The 13,773-nt window shown below is 53.8% G+C and overlaps 8 protein-coding genes across 8 annotated transcripts; 4 read left to right on the top strand and 4 right to left on the bottom strand.

The window, feature by feature from the left end:
• Positions 1-75: 75 nt before the first annotated feature.
• On the top strand, positions 76-723 carry QC762_404360 (uncharacterized protein; the record flags this gene model as incomplete). Its single annotated transcript, XM_062889891.1, has 2 exons — positions 76-446; positions 522-723. Exons 1-2 carry the CDS (start codon positions 292-294, stop codon positions 721-723), a joined length of 357 nt encoding a protein of 118 aa, XP_062744117.1. The 5' UTR covers positions 76-291.
• Positions 724-999: 276 nt separating this feature from the next.
• Positions 1,000-1,763, top strand: QC762_404370 (uncharacterized protein; the record flags this gene model as incomplete). Its single annotated transcript, XM_062889892.1, has 2 exons — positions 1,000-1,242; positions 1,295-1,763. 2 exons carry the CDS (start codon positions 1,000-1,002, stop codon positions 1,295-1,297), a joined length of 246 nt encoding a protein of 81 aa, XP_062744116.1. The 3' UTR covers positions 1,298-1,763.
• QC762_404380 (uncharacterized protein) lies at positions 1,386-2,116 on the bottom strand (the record flags this gene model as incomplete). Its single annotated transcript, XM_062889893.1, has 2 exons — positions 1,386-1,766; positions 1,839-2,116. The coding sequence occupies 2 exons, from the start codon at positions 2,114-2,116 to the stop codon at positions 1,406-1,408; spliced, it is 639 nt and encodes a 212-aa protein (XP_062744115.1). The 3' UTR covers positions 1,386-1,405.
• Positions 2,117-2,435: 319 nt separating this feature from the next.
• Positions 2,436-3,963, bottom strand: QC762_404390 (uncharacterized protein; the record flags this gene model as incomplete). The annotated part of the gene is made up of 2 exons (XM_062889894.1): positions 2,899-3,963; positions 2,436-2,814 (listed from the first exon to the last, which is right to left on the bottom strand). Exons 1-2 carry the CDS (start codon positions 3,513-3,515, stop codon positions 2,436-2,438), a joined length of 996 nt encoding a protein of 331 aa, XP_062744114.1. The 5' UTR covers positions 3,516-3,963.
• A 391-nt stretch (positions 3,964-4,354) lies between these two features.
• On the top strand, positions 4,355-7,802 carry QC762_404400 (uncharacterized protein). The gene is made up of 2 exons (XM_062889895.1): positions 4,355-6,964; positions 7,032-7,802. The coding sequence occupies exons 1-2, from the start codon at positions 4,697-4,699 to the stop codon at positions 7,770-7,772; spliced, it is 3,009 nt and encodes a 1,002-aa protein (XP_062744113.1). The 5' UTR covers positions 4,355-4,696; the 3' UTR covers positions 7,773-7,802.
• Positions 7,803-7,849: 47 nt separating this feature from the next.
• QC762_404410 (uncharacterized protein) lies at positions 7,850-9,532 on the bottom strand (the record flags this gene model as incomplete). Its single annotated transcript, XM_062889896.1, has 1 exon — positions 7,850-9,532. The coding sequence occupies one exon, from the start codon at positions 9,530-9,532 to the stop codon at positions 7,850-7,852; it is 1,683 nt and encodes a 560-aa protein (XP_062744112.1).
• A 194-nt stretch (positions 9,533-9,726) lies between these two features.
• On the top strand, positions 9,727-12,145 carry QC762_404415 (uncharacterized protein). The gene is made up of 3 exons (XM_062889897.1): positions 9,727-10,389; positions 10,454-10,735; positions 10,825-12,145. The coding sequence occupies exons 1-3, from the start codon at positions 10,254-10,256 to the stop codon at positions 11,733-11,735; spliced, it is 1,329 nt and encodes a 442-aa protein (XP_062744111.1). The 5' UTR covers positions 9,727-10,253; the 3' UTR covers positions 11,736-12,145.
• On the bottom strand, positions 12,108-13,471 carry QC762_404420 (uncharacterized protein). Its single transcript, XM_062889898.1, has 3 exons — positions 13,271-13,471; positions 12,768-13,213; positions 12,108-12,698 (listed from the first exon to the last, which is right to left on the bottom strand). The coding sequence occupies exons 1-3, from the start codon at positions 13,295-13,297 to the stop codon at positions 12,341-12,343; spliced, it is 831 nt and encodes a 276-aa protein (XP_062744110.1). The 5' UTR covers positions 13,298-13,471; the 3' UTR covers positions 12,108-12,340.
• Between the last annotated feature and the right edge of the window lie 302 nt (positions 13,472-13,773).

Here is a 13,773-nt window from a genome sequence, read left to right as displayed (position 1 = left end):
CTTCAACGGATTCATACCTACCTTGACTTTTAGTTTCATTTAGTAACCGTGGGCAGGTTGAGTGACAATGGTCCAAGCATACTGTACACAGAACTAGCCCACGTTGCGGACAGTGGCTTTCGTGGCGCCGCCGTAATGCCGCTGTGAATGGCTTGTTCCTGTTTCAGCTAAGGCAAAACCAGGAGTGTTGGTATAGATGCCTAAGTCCTATGCTCAATCACTCTGTACTCCCGTCAATTTGTTGGAGCAGACATTCATCGATCTACATCAAACTCGAGCAACACTACCATCATGGGTCAAACAGCACTAAATGCTGAGCCGTTGGCCACCCCTCTCCAGATGTTGGGAAATGTGCAATTTGATCCCTCAAGCCCCCCAAAGGTTAAATGTCCATTCTGCCGCCGGGTCACCACGGTTGAACGGGAGGAAGTCCGTAAAGGCACCGAGTGAGTATCAATCACCACCCCATTGACAGCCTGGTCTATGGCAGAGCTAACCGAGCTTGGAATGGCGGTTCACAGGCTATGGAGGAACCTATGCTGCATATTGTCAGCTCCTTTCTGCTTCTGCAGTCTTGTGTACTGCTGGGACTATGTTGACTTCTTCTGTGCTGACTGCCATTCCAAGGTGGCGTGCCAGGAGTCTGAGAGAACGGGATCCGGCCTAGTGGTCTACGGACCTGGAGGTCAGACTCAGAGGTATCACTCGAGCACCACAGCTTAGAGCAATACCTGATAGTTACAGATATCTGTAGCTTGGTGACATCATTGTATCGTAGAAGAGAGAGTCTTGGCAGGCACCAATAGATCTCCCAGTTGTTTGCCCCACTCCGATGCTCTGGGACCAGCAATGACATCATTGCACCCATCGTCCCCAGCCTTTGTGTAACAAGCCAGCAATCAGGTCGCCTTCAAAACAGTTCAATTTGCCTAATCACCTTATGGCCATCGCCATTTCTCGATACCCAGAACTCAACATCAACACACCACAGAAGCCAAAATGTCCGACATCATCGAGTCCCTTAAAGACGTCGTCGATCCTTCTCGGCGTGAACAGGCAACCACCGAGACATATGATCCTCACACCCGCGGGCCATATCCTGACCACAAGCCCGCAACCGACAACAATCCGGGTTCTCTTGCGGCTCCTGAAGCATCCCAGCCTGCCTTGGAGAAAGCAGACCCAGCGCGGAAGGAACAGGCTGATTTGAGTGAGACGGGCGCTAAAGAGAAAGAGACAAAGGTAAGCTCCCATGCCCCAGTCCACAGTAAGTCAAAGAGGCTAACTTTGACAGTAAACGAGAGTGACGACCCGCGGAACGTTCTGGGCATTACGAGGGAGCAAACAAACTGTATGATTAGCGCTTGTGGCACAACTTGAACCTATTCTACGAACTCTATTCCATCTAGTGACAACCGCCCTCATACAAGACGATGTGCTCGGGTACTGCATCCCCATCAAAGGGGATCTGCACTAGCAGAGTAGGCTCATCGCTCGGAAATTCTGTATAATGGCCCGCTAGGGTACTGATGCTCTTCAAGTCTGCTGCGATGAGCATAGACGACCTGAGAGTTCCTGGGAGGATGTAGGCGGTTTTGGTTTCTGGTTTTTTGTATTCCTGGTCTTCTCCCACTCCTCCCATGTCGCCTTCGCCGTGGCCAATTGACATCATGACGGAATCGTTCAGCGGACCTTTTCCAATTCCATCAGTCGGTCTCGGAGCCGGCGAGGTGATTCTGATAAGTCCGTTCAGTATTATGGAGAGTCTGCATGAATAATGATTCTTCAGCAGATTGCTCAAAATGAGACGCCAGAGAAGACTCATGGGGACAACAAACTGTGCGTGTGGTGCCCATGCCTCACCAATGTGAGTACGAGGTTCAATGCGTGACCAAACTGCCCTTTTCGTTTGCCCCCCAACAACGTAATTGGCCGCCTGCATTGCATCGACTGGAAGTGAGGCCAGTTGCCAGCATTCCAGGACCGAATACCCGTCACGGGATGACAATGCCGTGATGTTCAGAGGAGGATGGGCTGGTTTGGTGGCCGTGTCAGTAGATGCACTGATGCACCGGAAAGCAGCTGATATAACAACCAGATGAAGAATGGACCACATGATTATTGTTAATAAATTAACAAGTCTACCGGTATGATTTCGGGCAAACTATCTTAACCAAAAGTCTTGGTGATATAATGCAGCGAGAAAGGAAAGAAGATGGAATGGAATCCGAGTGCGGACAAGGAGCGCGACTAGATCGTCGGACGTCCGGGACACTTGCGGCTACTGGCATGAAATTAAACCAAGAGGATGTGGCTGGTGCAGGTGTAAGTCTTGGCCACATGGTTGACAATTGTAATCTATAGTAGGGTGGGTAGGTCATACATATAAAATGAGACATGTTGGTCTGTGTAGAGTAAGACGAGTTACAAACACCCTACTGCTTTACAACCCCCTTTACAGCCTCCCTGGCGCTTGCCAACTCCTGCTGAAGTTCAAGAAGCTTCGTGACATCTGCGCCGTGAAGAATCATGCTATGCTCCTGAGCTGCTTCGGTCAGGGCATCGCCAGGTGCAAAGCAGAAGCCCGCGAGGGGCTTGTTGTGCTTCTTCAATGTTGCGTAGAATTTCTCCTTTGCCTCCAACCATTCGGGCTCACTGCCCATTCCAAAGTTTGCAGGCAGATTCATACTGATGCGGCAGTCGAGCGCTCCGAGCCACACGACATCAATATCGGGGCACTCGGTGAGGATGGCATCAAGGTTGTTGATGCCGGCAAGGGATTCAATTTGAACCATGACTGCCGCTTGGTCGTTCCTACAGCCGTTCAAGTCAGTCTCTCGTCTGCCTTCCATACCTCGTGAGTTTCGAAAAGAAGCAGAGAGGGAAAAGAAGGCTTACCAATTCTGCCAAACATCTCTCGCACCGTCGTAGCCCTGATCGGTGAGGGTAGGAATCAACCGAAAGGGTGGCGCTGATCTTGTGCCCCTGTTCTTGGTTCCGAACTTGGAGCTGCTCATGACATGCTTTGCCTCTTCGACCGTCTCCAACTGAGGGATGACAATGCTGGCGCCGGCATCGAGGGCAAAGCCAATGGCAGCGTGGTCGTGGCCGGGAACCCGAACGAATGGGATGGTTTTGCCCTGGCTCATGAAGATGGCGTCGTGGACAAGAGACGTCATGGTCTCGACGTTGCAGGAAGTGTGCTCCCAGTCAATCCACACCACATCAAACCCAAAGGGAGCCATGTAACGCATGAGCGGAATCGAAGATAGGCCTGCGTAGAAGCCGATAAGAGGTGGGATCTTCTTCTCGTGGGCATCTCGTATGGCTTGACGGGCCCGGTGTGGCTGGAACATGGAAGGTCCAAGGTAGGCTTGCATGCCTTGAGGAGGGCCGGACGGGTAAGCAGTTGTCACCTTGGGACCAGCAGCTCGGCGCTCTTCGAGCGACTTGGCCAGCGGGCCAAAGCTCTTGATCTCCTCCTCGGTAAGTTGTGTGCCGTTGGTTTCAGGCATGGTGAATGTGTGAAGGCTGAGGTTGTGTCTTTGGTTTGTTGAGGGATGAGCCTGTGTGTCTGAGGTAGTTGCGATGATAAATCTGGATTCACTAGATCGGTGAAGGGTCGCAGATGCCCTCCTTCTTATAGGCTTTTCCAGTGCCAAATGGCTTTGGTATTATAAATCAACAATACAAAAGATCTTGCGGTGTGCTGCCCGGAACTACATTGTGTCCGCGTGGGCAGCTCGGTCTTAGCGGAACCCCCTGCCATCGTTCACTTTGTCCATGGGATCCATCAAGTAGGTACCAAGCAGGTATCTACATGGTGGCTACCTGAGCTAGAAAGTGACTAGTACGGCTTATCGTACCACTGCTTTACCAGAGCAGGGTACTGGGCTAACGACATTGTATCCCATACGGTCGGTTCCCTGTGAACAGAGGAGGCCAATGGTGTGAACTCCAACCGAGGGGCCTGTTGTGTCTTAACGGAGCCACTTTCGGTGCCTTCGCAAATACACAACGTCGCGGCCGCAACCACCAACCACTCGGCTTACAGTATTTCCGCATGTTGTTGGTTGTTGGACACCCAGCCGCGTGGGTTACCACCTAATACGGATAGCAATCTTGTCTTGGCGCAAGGCAGTCAATGCAAGGCAGCAGCGATACTACAGTCTCGAAAGCTGTGGAATATAATTAACAATATCAAGACCGAGTCCCGGCGGTCAAAAATCCTTCCAGGGGCTGATAGTAGGGTTGTGCACGAGTCCGACAAAGCCAGTTGCGCGCGGCTTCCAATCAGTCCGCATATCTCTCCGAAATCGAATCGAGTTCAATGGGCTTAGCATGTCAGCTTGAGGCGAAATTCTTGTGAGTTGTGACGAAAGTCCGTGAATACGGGAAGAGCCGCTCGGTGCTGACCAAGCAGGCCAGGTTGCCCACGGCGGAGATTGCGGTGTTGGTTAGGGTTAGGGTATCCTACCACTTCAGTATGCCAAGCCTAGATAGATGGATCAAACGTCATCTGGGGTTTGTGGCTGCCAAGCCCGGATTGTGCATTGTTGCTGTGCAACCACCTGGCCAGCAAGACAACACTTCACCCATTCTTTGGTGCAGAGCGCAAACCGCCATACGGAGTACCTAGTCTTCCATCATATATGTCAAGAGAACGCGCTGAGATGGTGTGAACCGCCGACTAATCATGGCGACCATAGTCGGCGAGGGGCCTGACGAGGATTCCTTCACCCCTTCTACGACCAACGGCCCCAGCGCTGTCGAGCTTGCCCACCGCAAGCTGTCTCAATCTATCAGCCATCTCCCATCACCAATACTGACACCGAGCGATCCACGTCCAGACCCGACAACCGAAGAACAACTTGTTTACGAGCGCGCGACTACAAGCCCAACGAGAGGTGTCCCGACACCAGAACCCTCGGAGGAAAGCCAAAGCGATGTCGAGCCCTCAACGGAGCTATCCTCCTTTGAAGGGAACAGCCACGATGCAAAGCCCGAAATTCTGAACCAGACGACCGTCGCCGTCCCCAAGACACGAAGTCGGTCAAACACAAAAACAAGCAACCCGGGCGGCGGCGTGAGGAGACTGTCAGCCTCCAAAATGCAAGAGCTGACTGCAGCCCCCGAATCCCTCCCAGTGGCTGCCGTGCCAGAGCGCAGGCTAGCAGATCAACCGTTGAGCGCCGGCATCGCCGAGACCATCAGCGGGACCGCTGTGGCCGATCGTCACGAGTTTCCACGGGTGGACGGCTTGGATACTCGACAGGATGCGGGAAACGCACGACCAACTTTTCAGGCACGCCCGAATCTGGGTGGAAGGACGTTGTCTACGCCGCCAATGAGCAGACGAAAGTCGACGAGTCAACCTCCTGCGCAGTCGTCCTCCTCGAATCGGCGCAATTCTTTTCAACCGCCTCCTCGGCCGGCCCCTCTTGATCTCGAAGGCAAGGGAAATCACGCTTCGGAAACGTCTAAGCAGCCGGCACCTAGGAGGGGGGAGGCCCCGGAAGACATCCCTCCTTCACCTGTACCGCCATCGGTACCGCTGCCGCCAATGTCGGTCCCTACGCTTCTTCAGCTGGAATTGGCAGGTCAGCGGCCCAGTCCGTTGTACATTCACCACTCCTACACCACCGATATACCCTACGAATCTAGTGCGGTCAAGTTTGAGCGTCTCAAAAACGTCATGATGCTCCCGTGGTTTCTGGAAAGAACCATCATCTTTGGGGCGCTGGCTTGCTTGGATGCTTGGCTTTGGACATTTACAATTCTGCCAATGCGATTTTGTCTTTCGCTTTCTATCTTGGTTCAGTGGTGGTGCCATGTCCTACAAAAAGAAGCAAGGTGGCTGGTCGGTTTTGTCTGGTACGGGCTTGGACGCATGTGGGAGAGAGGACGGCGCGGCAGGTCTACGTCCAAGACCAACCACTATGATTTGGGCCAAATGGATGAGTCTAGGAGCCGTAGCAGGGCACGTGATGTAGGGGATGGCGTCGGGGGCCAGTCCTCTGGGGTCTCTGCTGCTGCCGGCGAGCCAACCTCTCGTCGCTGTGAGACCTCTCGGACACACAGCGGCGGTTCGGTTCCATTGTCTAAGCGACCAAGCAACCGGCCGCCGAGAACCTTTCGACATCGACGAACCAAGTCAAGCCCATCGAATCTGACGTCGTACAACAAGGCCGATCTTCTGCAAGGTGCCATCATTATTTGCAGCTCCGTTGCCCTGATGAACCTAGATGCTAGCCGGATGTACCATTTCATCCGTGCACAGTCCGCCATCAAACTATACGCCATCTACAACCTGCTCGAAGTAGGAGACCGGCTCATGTCGGCTCTTGGTCAGGACGTTTTGGAGTGCTTGTTTAGTGCCGAGACGCTGTCTAGGAATAGCTCTGGCCGCTCCAAGGTTATGCTTCCGCTGGGCATGTTTCTAGGTGCCCTTGTGTACAACATTTTACACTCTGTCATCCTGTTCTACCAGGTCATTGCGCTCAATGTTGCTGTTAACTCGTACTCGAATGCGCTGATGACGCTGCTCTTGTCGAATCAGTTCGTGGAGATCAAGAGCTCCGTCTTTAAACGCTTCGAAAAGGAGAACACGTTTCAGCTAGCCTGCGCCGACATTGTGGAGCGTTTTCAGCTCTGGATCATGCTCGTCATTATCGCCATGCGCAACATTGTGGAAGTGGGAGGATTCTGGGTTCCGGGCGCGGGCGGCGACGATGGCGGCCCGAGCAGCTTTCCGCTTCACACCTCATCGATACTCCCGGCTAGCTTCACCATCATGCCTTCGTGGCTCTGGTCTGGCGAGGTTTTGTCTCCCTTTTTTGTCGTGATTGGCAGTGAAATGGTTGTGGACTGGGTCAAGCACGCTTTCGTGAACAAATTCAACAACATCAAACCGACGTTTTACAGCCGGATTCTTGATATTCTCTGCAAGGATTACTACACTAATGTAGGCACAGCCCCCACCCTTTCTCAAAGTCCCTGTCATTATTCCGTCGCTAACCTGTCACCCCCAGGCCTTCGTAACTCCCTCACTAACTCGCCGCCTTGGCCTTCCTGTTATGCCCTTATCCTGCCTCTTTATTAGGGCATTTGTGCAGATCTACAACATGTTCCTAGCCACGCACCTGCCGACGCCTTTGCCGCCATCAACACAGACGGCCTTGTCGGTGGACTCGGCCGCCCCATCCCCAGCCATGGTGGCTGCCCTGGACAGGCTGGACAATCTCATCCGCAACGCCCTCGGCCGGGCGGTTTACGGTTCGCCCTACCCCGATCTCGTTTCCTCCCCAGACAATGCCACATCGGAACAGGTAGCCGCTGCGGCGCAGGCGGGAATGGGCACCAAGCTTTGGATGAGGTGGCAGTTCACCTCGGATGACATAATCGCCGGCTTGACCATGGTTGTTGTTTTCCTGCTCGTCTTTTTGTTGCTGTTGATTATCAAGATGCTGCTGGGCATGGTGCTGCTGCGGTACTCGAGAGACCGGTACGCCAAGATGAAGATGAAGGAGCATGCCATCGCCATTGGCAAACAAGAACGCGAGAGCTTTGACGCCAAGGGCAGACGGGTTGGCGGCTATGGAAACGTGGAAGTCGGGGATGACAGGAGGAGGTGGATCTTTGCTGACGACCCAGAAGGGCTGCGCAAAGTGCAGGAGCGAGACAAGAGAAATCGGGACAAGGAAGAGAGGGAAAAGGAAAAGGATTTCAGCGGCGTCGTGAGGTATGAGATGGTCGCTCGGAGGATATGGTAGAAGCATGCATGCGTAAAAATGGCGTTTCAACGGTATGGCTGATGGTAGTTGATTGCTATTATTATTATCTCCGACGTTCAAATGAACCGCTCCCCCTCTTGTGGCGTAAGCTGGCTCTGTAGCCCCTTTTTGCCCACCTGCATGGCCCTTTCAAGCTCCCGTTCTTCTTCCCTCAGCCTGGCACGCTCAAACTGGAGCTTCTTTTCCTGCCTGTGCTTTTCTTCCTGCACCGCCCGCTCCCTGTCCTGAAGCGCCCTTTCCCGCTTGCGTCTTTCTTCCTTGGCCTTTTTCGTCGCCTCATCCTCTCCCGCCCCTTGCTCTGCGCCCGAGTCAGGGGGAGGCCCCAGCCCAGCAATGTAACCCTCCACAAATTCATCTCTGGACTTTGTATCGAGGGACCAGTACCGAAGATCCGTCAAGACGGCGGGTGGTAAGGAGGAGGCGGAAGACCGGTTGTTGAGCTGCGACAAGGGAACCGATTCGAGCAGTTTCTTGAGGTCGGATTTCAGCGTGGACTGGGGAAGTTTGAGCCGCGAGATGTATTCCCGGTACCACTTTTCCCTGTCCTTGTCAGCCACTTTGATATCCTTCATGGCGTCCTCCCGCTTATATTTTCGTTTGAACTCGGCCCAGTAGAGCTTTGGCGTGGCCTTGTCCTGCAGCAGGGCGAAGTAGGCGATACGGGGGTCCTTTTTCTCTTGCTTTTGTCGCAGCTCCTTGAGCTCCTGAATCGTGACTCTGGACCACTCCTCCCAGACCTCCTTGCGGGCTTTTGTAGTGGGCAAGACTGTGTACCGGGGGTCGTCTACGATCCTGCCCTGCTCTATCAAGGTATCCCAAGGGCTGTAGGGATTTATGTTGAAGTCGGACAGCATGTCTTTGAAAAGCTCGCGGGCGTCGTCGTCGGATAGCTGGGGGGCCGCCTCGCCATGGTCATAATCGTCGTAGTCTTGGCCCATCTCGTAGTCTTCTCCATAGTCAGCACCCATGGCGGCCAACTGCGCAGCGATGTCTTCCTCGGTAAACTCGACCGGCCCGTTGTTTCCGCTTTGGTCGGGATCCTCAGTTCGTTGGCGCTTCGTGGCGTGGCCATCGCCGCCATCCTCGTTGTCGGTCACTTCGACTTCTTCGTATTCAGAACTGTCGTAGTCCTTCTCTTGTTCTTCAGGGCCGTCTGTTTTTTCCGGCGGGCCTTCAGAGCCTTGAAGCGTATCCAAAGCTTTGCCCTCTGCCTTTTGGCGAATGCGCGCCTTGTCGAGCTCAAGAATGGCGGGCATGAGCTTCTCGGGAATTCGCCAGTAACTGGCATTCTTGGCCGAGTTGTAGGCAAATCGGCGGCCGTATTTGGTGTACACGAGGATCCATGGTTCATGGCCGGGAATAGCCACCTTTGATCGCGGCTTGTCGATGGGCTGTGGTTTTGGTCGCGCGTGGGAACCGCCTCGGCCTCCCGGCCCACGCCCAGCACGCTGTTGCCCTGGCTGTTGCTGTGGCTGGCCATACTGTGACATGAAGGCATTGGCGACATTGGGATCGGAGAGGTTTATCTGGGGTACGGCTTGGTGTTGCCAAAAGCTCGATGCCGGGTTAGCGGACGCCGCGGTTGGAGGGGCTGCTGCCGTGACAGGCCGCTTGTAGGTGGACTCTTTGGTTTCGGCATTGTAATAGTACGTGTGCCCCGTCGGGGCTTTGTGCTCAGTCCAGCCTGGCGGAAGAGGAGGCGCCTTGTAGGTCGACTTGAGCGCTGGCTGCGGCTGCATTGTCGTGGTGATGGATGCAATTGTCGCGGTGCTGCCGTTGGTGCAGTTGTTGCGCCACCAGTGATGATGATGCTCCGGCGCCCAGATGCCAAAATTAAGTGGGTCGTTCACCCTGCATGCTGATTGGCCACGGGCATTCCAGTTGTCTGTCTGTCAGTTTAGTTCCCCAGATTCTAGGTTTCTCAACGGGCCAGCTGTCAGCAGCCCTGATTCCTGAAGCCATCACCAATTTTAGACCAAAATGTAACAATCCATGTGCCGTCATTTTGCGTTGGGCTCGTCGCATTGTTTGCTTGTGTCTCATGTCACTGGGCCAGTCACTGCCCTGTCTTCCCCAGACGAACTGAACAATTTCGACCTGATGCAACACATTGGATCCCACATCGCCCATCTGGGCAGCCTCAGAGTCAGGGCGCTGTCCATTTGTGCAAGTGGTGACAGCGGTCAGCAGAAACCCTTGGCAGTTGGCGCCTTGGACTGCGCTGGAATTCTGTGCTGGACCAATCAACACCCGTCGTGTTGGGACTTGATGTGCATCATCGACCACTGAGGGGCTGCCGCGATGCTTTGGGAATCAACGGGCCACCTCATGCGTTAGTTCTCGGTAGCCAACGTCCGAGGGTTTTTTTTTCCCTTTGATCGTCACCGCTTCCATGATAAAATACCATGGACTCCTTCCTACCCACAAAATATATCCATTCAGCAGTAGTCAATATTCACCATGTTTGCCCCATCGTCCCCATATCTCCATCTCCAACACCATCAATTTGATAGAGCCATGAATCCACTATACTACAGCAGTCGAGCCGGCGTCCGGGGGAAGAGGAGTTCGGGTCCGTCAACCTGCACTTGTCGTTGTAAGTGAAAACCCCTCAACCTCATCGGCCATGGCCATGTTCACCGTCTCACCGTCGCTCCCAGCCCGGCGAAGAGGATGTGGCAGAACACTTCCGGCTTGTCCAAACTGTCGCCGCCAGGGCCAGGAATTTGCCATAGGATCATGGCATCGTGGTAATGACGGCCGCCTTGTGGCCCGCGGCGGCCACCAGCGTGGCATTCTCTCGGTCCGGTCCAGAAAAGTCGATCTTGCCAACAAGCGAGCCGGCCACCACTCCGTAAAGAAACACAGCTTCATCCTCTCCTTGCCACGGGGTCTTTCCCTTGCCCGCCTGGTCAGGGGGGACAAGTCTTGTTACCGTCAGAGTGAGCTTTTCTTTTCTTGTTCATTGCTTCCTTTTGCCTCTGTCTCCACTGCGGTTCAGAACAACAGTGTACTTAGCATTATCTATCAGAAAATGGCGATCTCCCCCTCAGCGTCTCGTTCCCCCTTTCAGACGGTGAAGATTTGGAAATGACGGATCTCTACGAACTCTTGGTCAAGATGTCTCTATGTGAAGAGGAGGCGATGCAGCAAGAACAGCAATTTGAAGTCCTTTCGCTCCCATGTGTCGAAATCGATATGCAGGACGAAATTCCAGCCGTGTTCCAACGGGAGGCTACACCTCCGCCTGAATCCTCCTCCGAGCCAGCATCCATCTCTTCCTCGGCTACTTCTTCGGCCTCGTCATCACCGGTAACAACGCCCGAAGTTGACTCTCAGGGCGAGACAGCAAAGGACGGGCCAAGTCGGGAGGCCGAGACGGAAGCAGAGGTCAAAGCTGAGCAGGTCGAGCCAGATACTGAAGAAGAACCAGCGAGCGAGCAAGCCTGTATCATGCAAGAGCAAACGGAAGCTTCAACGGCCAAACCCACCACCCCTCCCCAATCACTCCTCAACATTCTTCACCCCCTCCATCAGTCCACCCCCCTTGACGAGGCGGACCTGGCCACCATGCTCAACTGGCTCCTTCAGCCCGATATCTTCAGTCACTTGTCGGTCCAATCGTCCTCGGCCAAATCATCTTTCACCGCACCCCCCAAGGATGACGATGGCTCCCCTTTCCCCAGCACAGACCACTTCCTCCAGATCATGGAGGTTATCTCCCAGCTCACCGCCAAAGTCCTCATGAAACCTTCCTCTGTCGACGCCGAGGTCCAAGAAAAGGGGCGGGTGGAGATCACCGTCGAACACCTTTCCGTCATCATGAACTTGAGGCTGCTTCTGGACTATGCGGCCAGGGTCTTGTGCATCAGGAGCATCGAGACTCAGAACAACAATACTAGCACCATGGGTGCCAATGCCAATGCTCAGCAGGTGGCTTGAGCATACCTGTTCCTCGAGGGGAGAGAGCTTTCCTTTGCTTAGAGGACAGCACGATTTCCTTTGTTTGAATGGGATCAATCTGGGTTTATGGGGGTCGTTGGAGTTCAGGGTTGATGGTAATACGGCCCACAATGACAGAAGGCGATGAGACGCGTTTATGAATTATGATGGGGAATGACCTGCATATCGATGACTTATGACAGCATGGGGTGGCGTTTTACTTGGTTGATTTTATAGTGGGGGATATGTAAGGTTGTGCTTTGGACAGGCTGTATTGTCTTCCTCTATGGAGTAGGGGGGCATGCACCGCATAATCATAGTTTCTTTTGTCAGCATCAGATGGCGCTAAATAGAGATATTTAGCTCAAGGTTCTTTGCCAAAGTTCCATTTCTTCGAGCCCCAATCGGGCACCATTGCTATAAACTGTTTGGGCGTGATAATATCATTACATTACGAGTCCCTAGTCCGTAACTAGAATTAGTTGTTTGACCTCCCTTTCATCAGTCAATCCACCTTCGCCAAGCCATAGGTACCATAGTTCATTAGCCGTCGTCAATCATCACGTTCTCCTGTTCAGCTCAACACTGCCCGTCCACTGCTCCCATCACGATTTGTCCCACTCCCCTCCAGCCTGAGTCTCATTGCACTTTCTCTGGTTGCTTGTGTTGCTTCCTCTGCCGCACCAGATATTCACCCTCCCAAACGACTTGTCCGTTTTTGGCCTCCGCCGATGGTCGCACCACCACCCGGTTGGCGTGTGGTTGGTCGGGCTGGCACAAAATGTGAGGCAGCAGTCTGTCTTGTTTGGAAACCAGACGTAGCTCCACGCCATGAATGGAAAATCGTAAAAGCCTTCTTCCGTATACACGCGTGTCTTGTCACCGGTGTATTGGGGCTCTTCCCACGCTTGAAGCATGAATCCCACGTTTGGGGTCTCATCATCGAGAGACGAAGCTGCTGGTCTGCTGTGATGAGTTAGCAAAGTCCGGGGAAACGACAACAGACAAAAAGTAAAAGGGGAGGCCACGCACTCGGATGATGTCCTGTTGGTCGCCGGTGTTGTAGTCTTTGGCGGCGAACTCTCGCCATGCTTTGCTCTCATCACGCCCACCACACCACCTCCCACTGCCGCTCCGATTAGGACAATGACGGCAACCAGCACCATGGCGAATGTCCGTTTGCCGAGACCGCATGTCTTCTTCTTTTCATCCTTCAGATGAGGCCCAACATACAACTCTTCCTTTCCAACCGGCGATACGGGCTCCCAGGGCACTGAGCTGTTGGGGCTGACGGCGCTCAAGGGCATTCCACTTGCACTTTGTGGCCATAATGGCTGCCGATCTTGATTTTGCCTGTAGACGTCTGCTGTGGGGGTTGGGGGCTCGAATGGCAGTTTGGGGGCATCGTCATAATCGGCGGGGTATTTGTACTGTGCATAAACACGTTGGGGATCACCGACATAGTAATTAGAGATGACCTGAGGCCCGGAATCAGCAATGACCTCGGGCAAGGGTGTCGGCGGTTTGGGGACAACCTCTGGGAGGTCTTCGGGGCGCCCCATGTCGGTGGTGTTTCTCTACGACAATTTCTGGGACTTGCTTGGTGTCTTGAAGACCCTGGCAAAACCGGGACCTGTTGTTTTGTATTCCAAAATGCATATGAGGCTCGCCAGGGGGTGACTACCAAGGGCCCCCAAAATTTCTAGAGACAGCTCTAATAAAGAGCCCCCTTGGCGTAAGACGGAATAATTACAAGCAGTTTTTGCACGTCACAGTTTCACGTCCAGCCTGCCGACTTTAGAAGCGGTGACCCGGGCTGAGGGCTGGGGCTACACTTGCGCCTCTCTTTGTTTCAGTGGAGAAGAGGGTAAACGCATGCTGATTTGTTCGTGGCCGAAGCTGAAAGGTCTCACCCTTCTTGTGCCGCAATGACCGTCTGGGGTATCGCGAGTCTACTTGACGCAGTGTCACATCGCCTTGCGGGCTGTGGAAAAAGACCAGCCAGTGTGGCATAAAGTTACCGGTGTCGTACCATTGG

The sequence above is a fragment of the Podospora pseudocomata genome, chromosome 4, assembly GCF_035222375.1.
Source record: "Podospora pseudocomata strain CBS 415.72m chromosome 4, whole genome shotgun sequence".
Lineage (NCBI taxonomy): Eukaryota > Fungi > Ascomycota > Sordariomycetes > Sordariales > Podosporaceae > Podospora > Podospora pseudocomata.
This window is presented reverse-complemented; position numbering and strand designations above follow the sequence as displayed.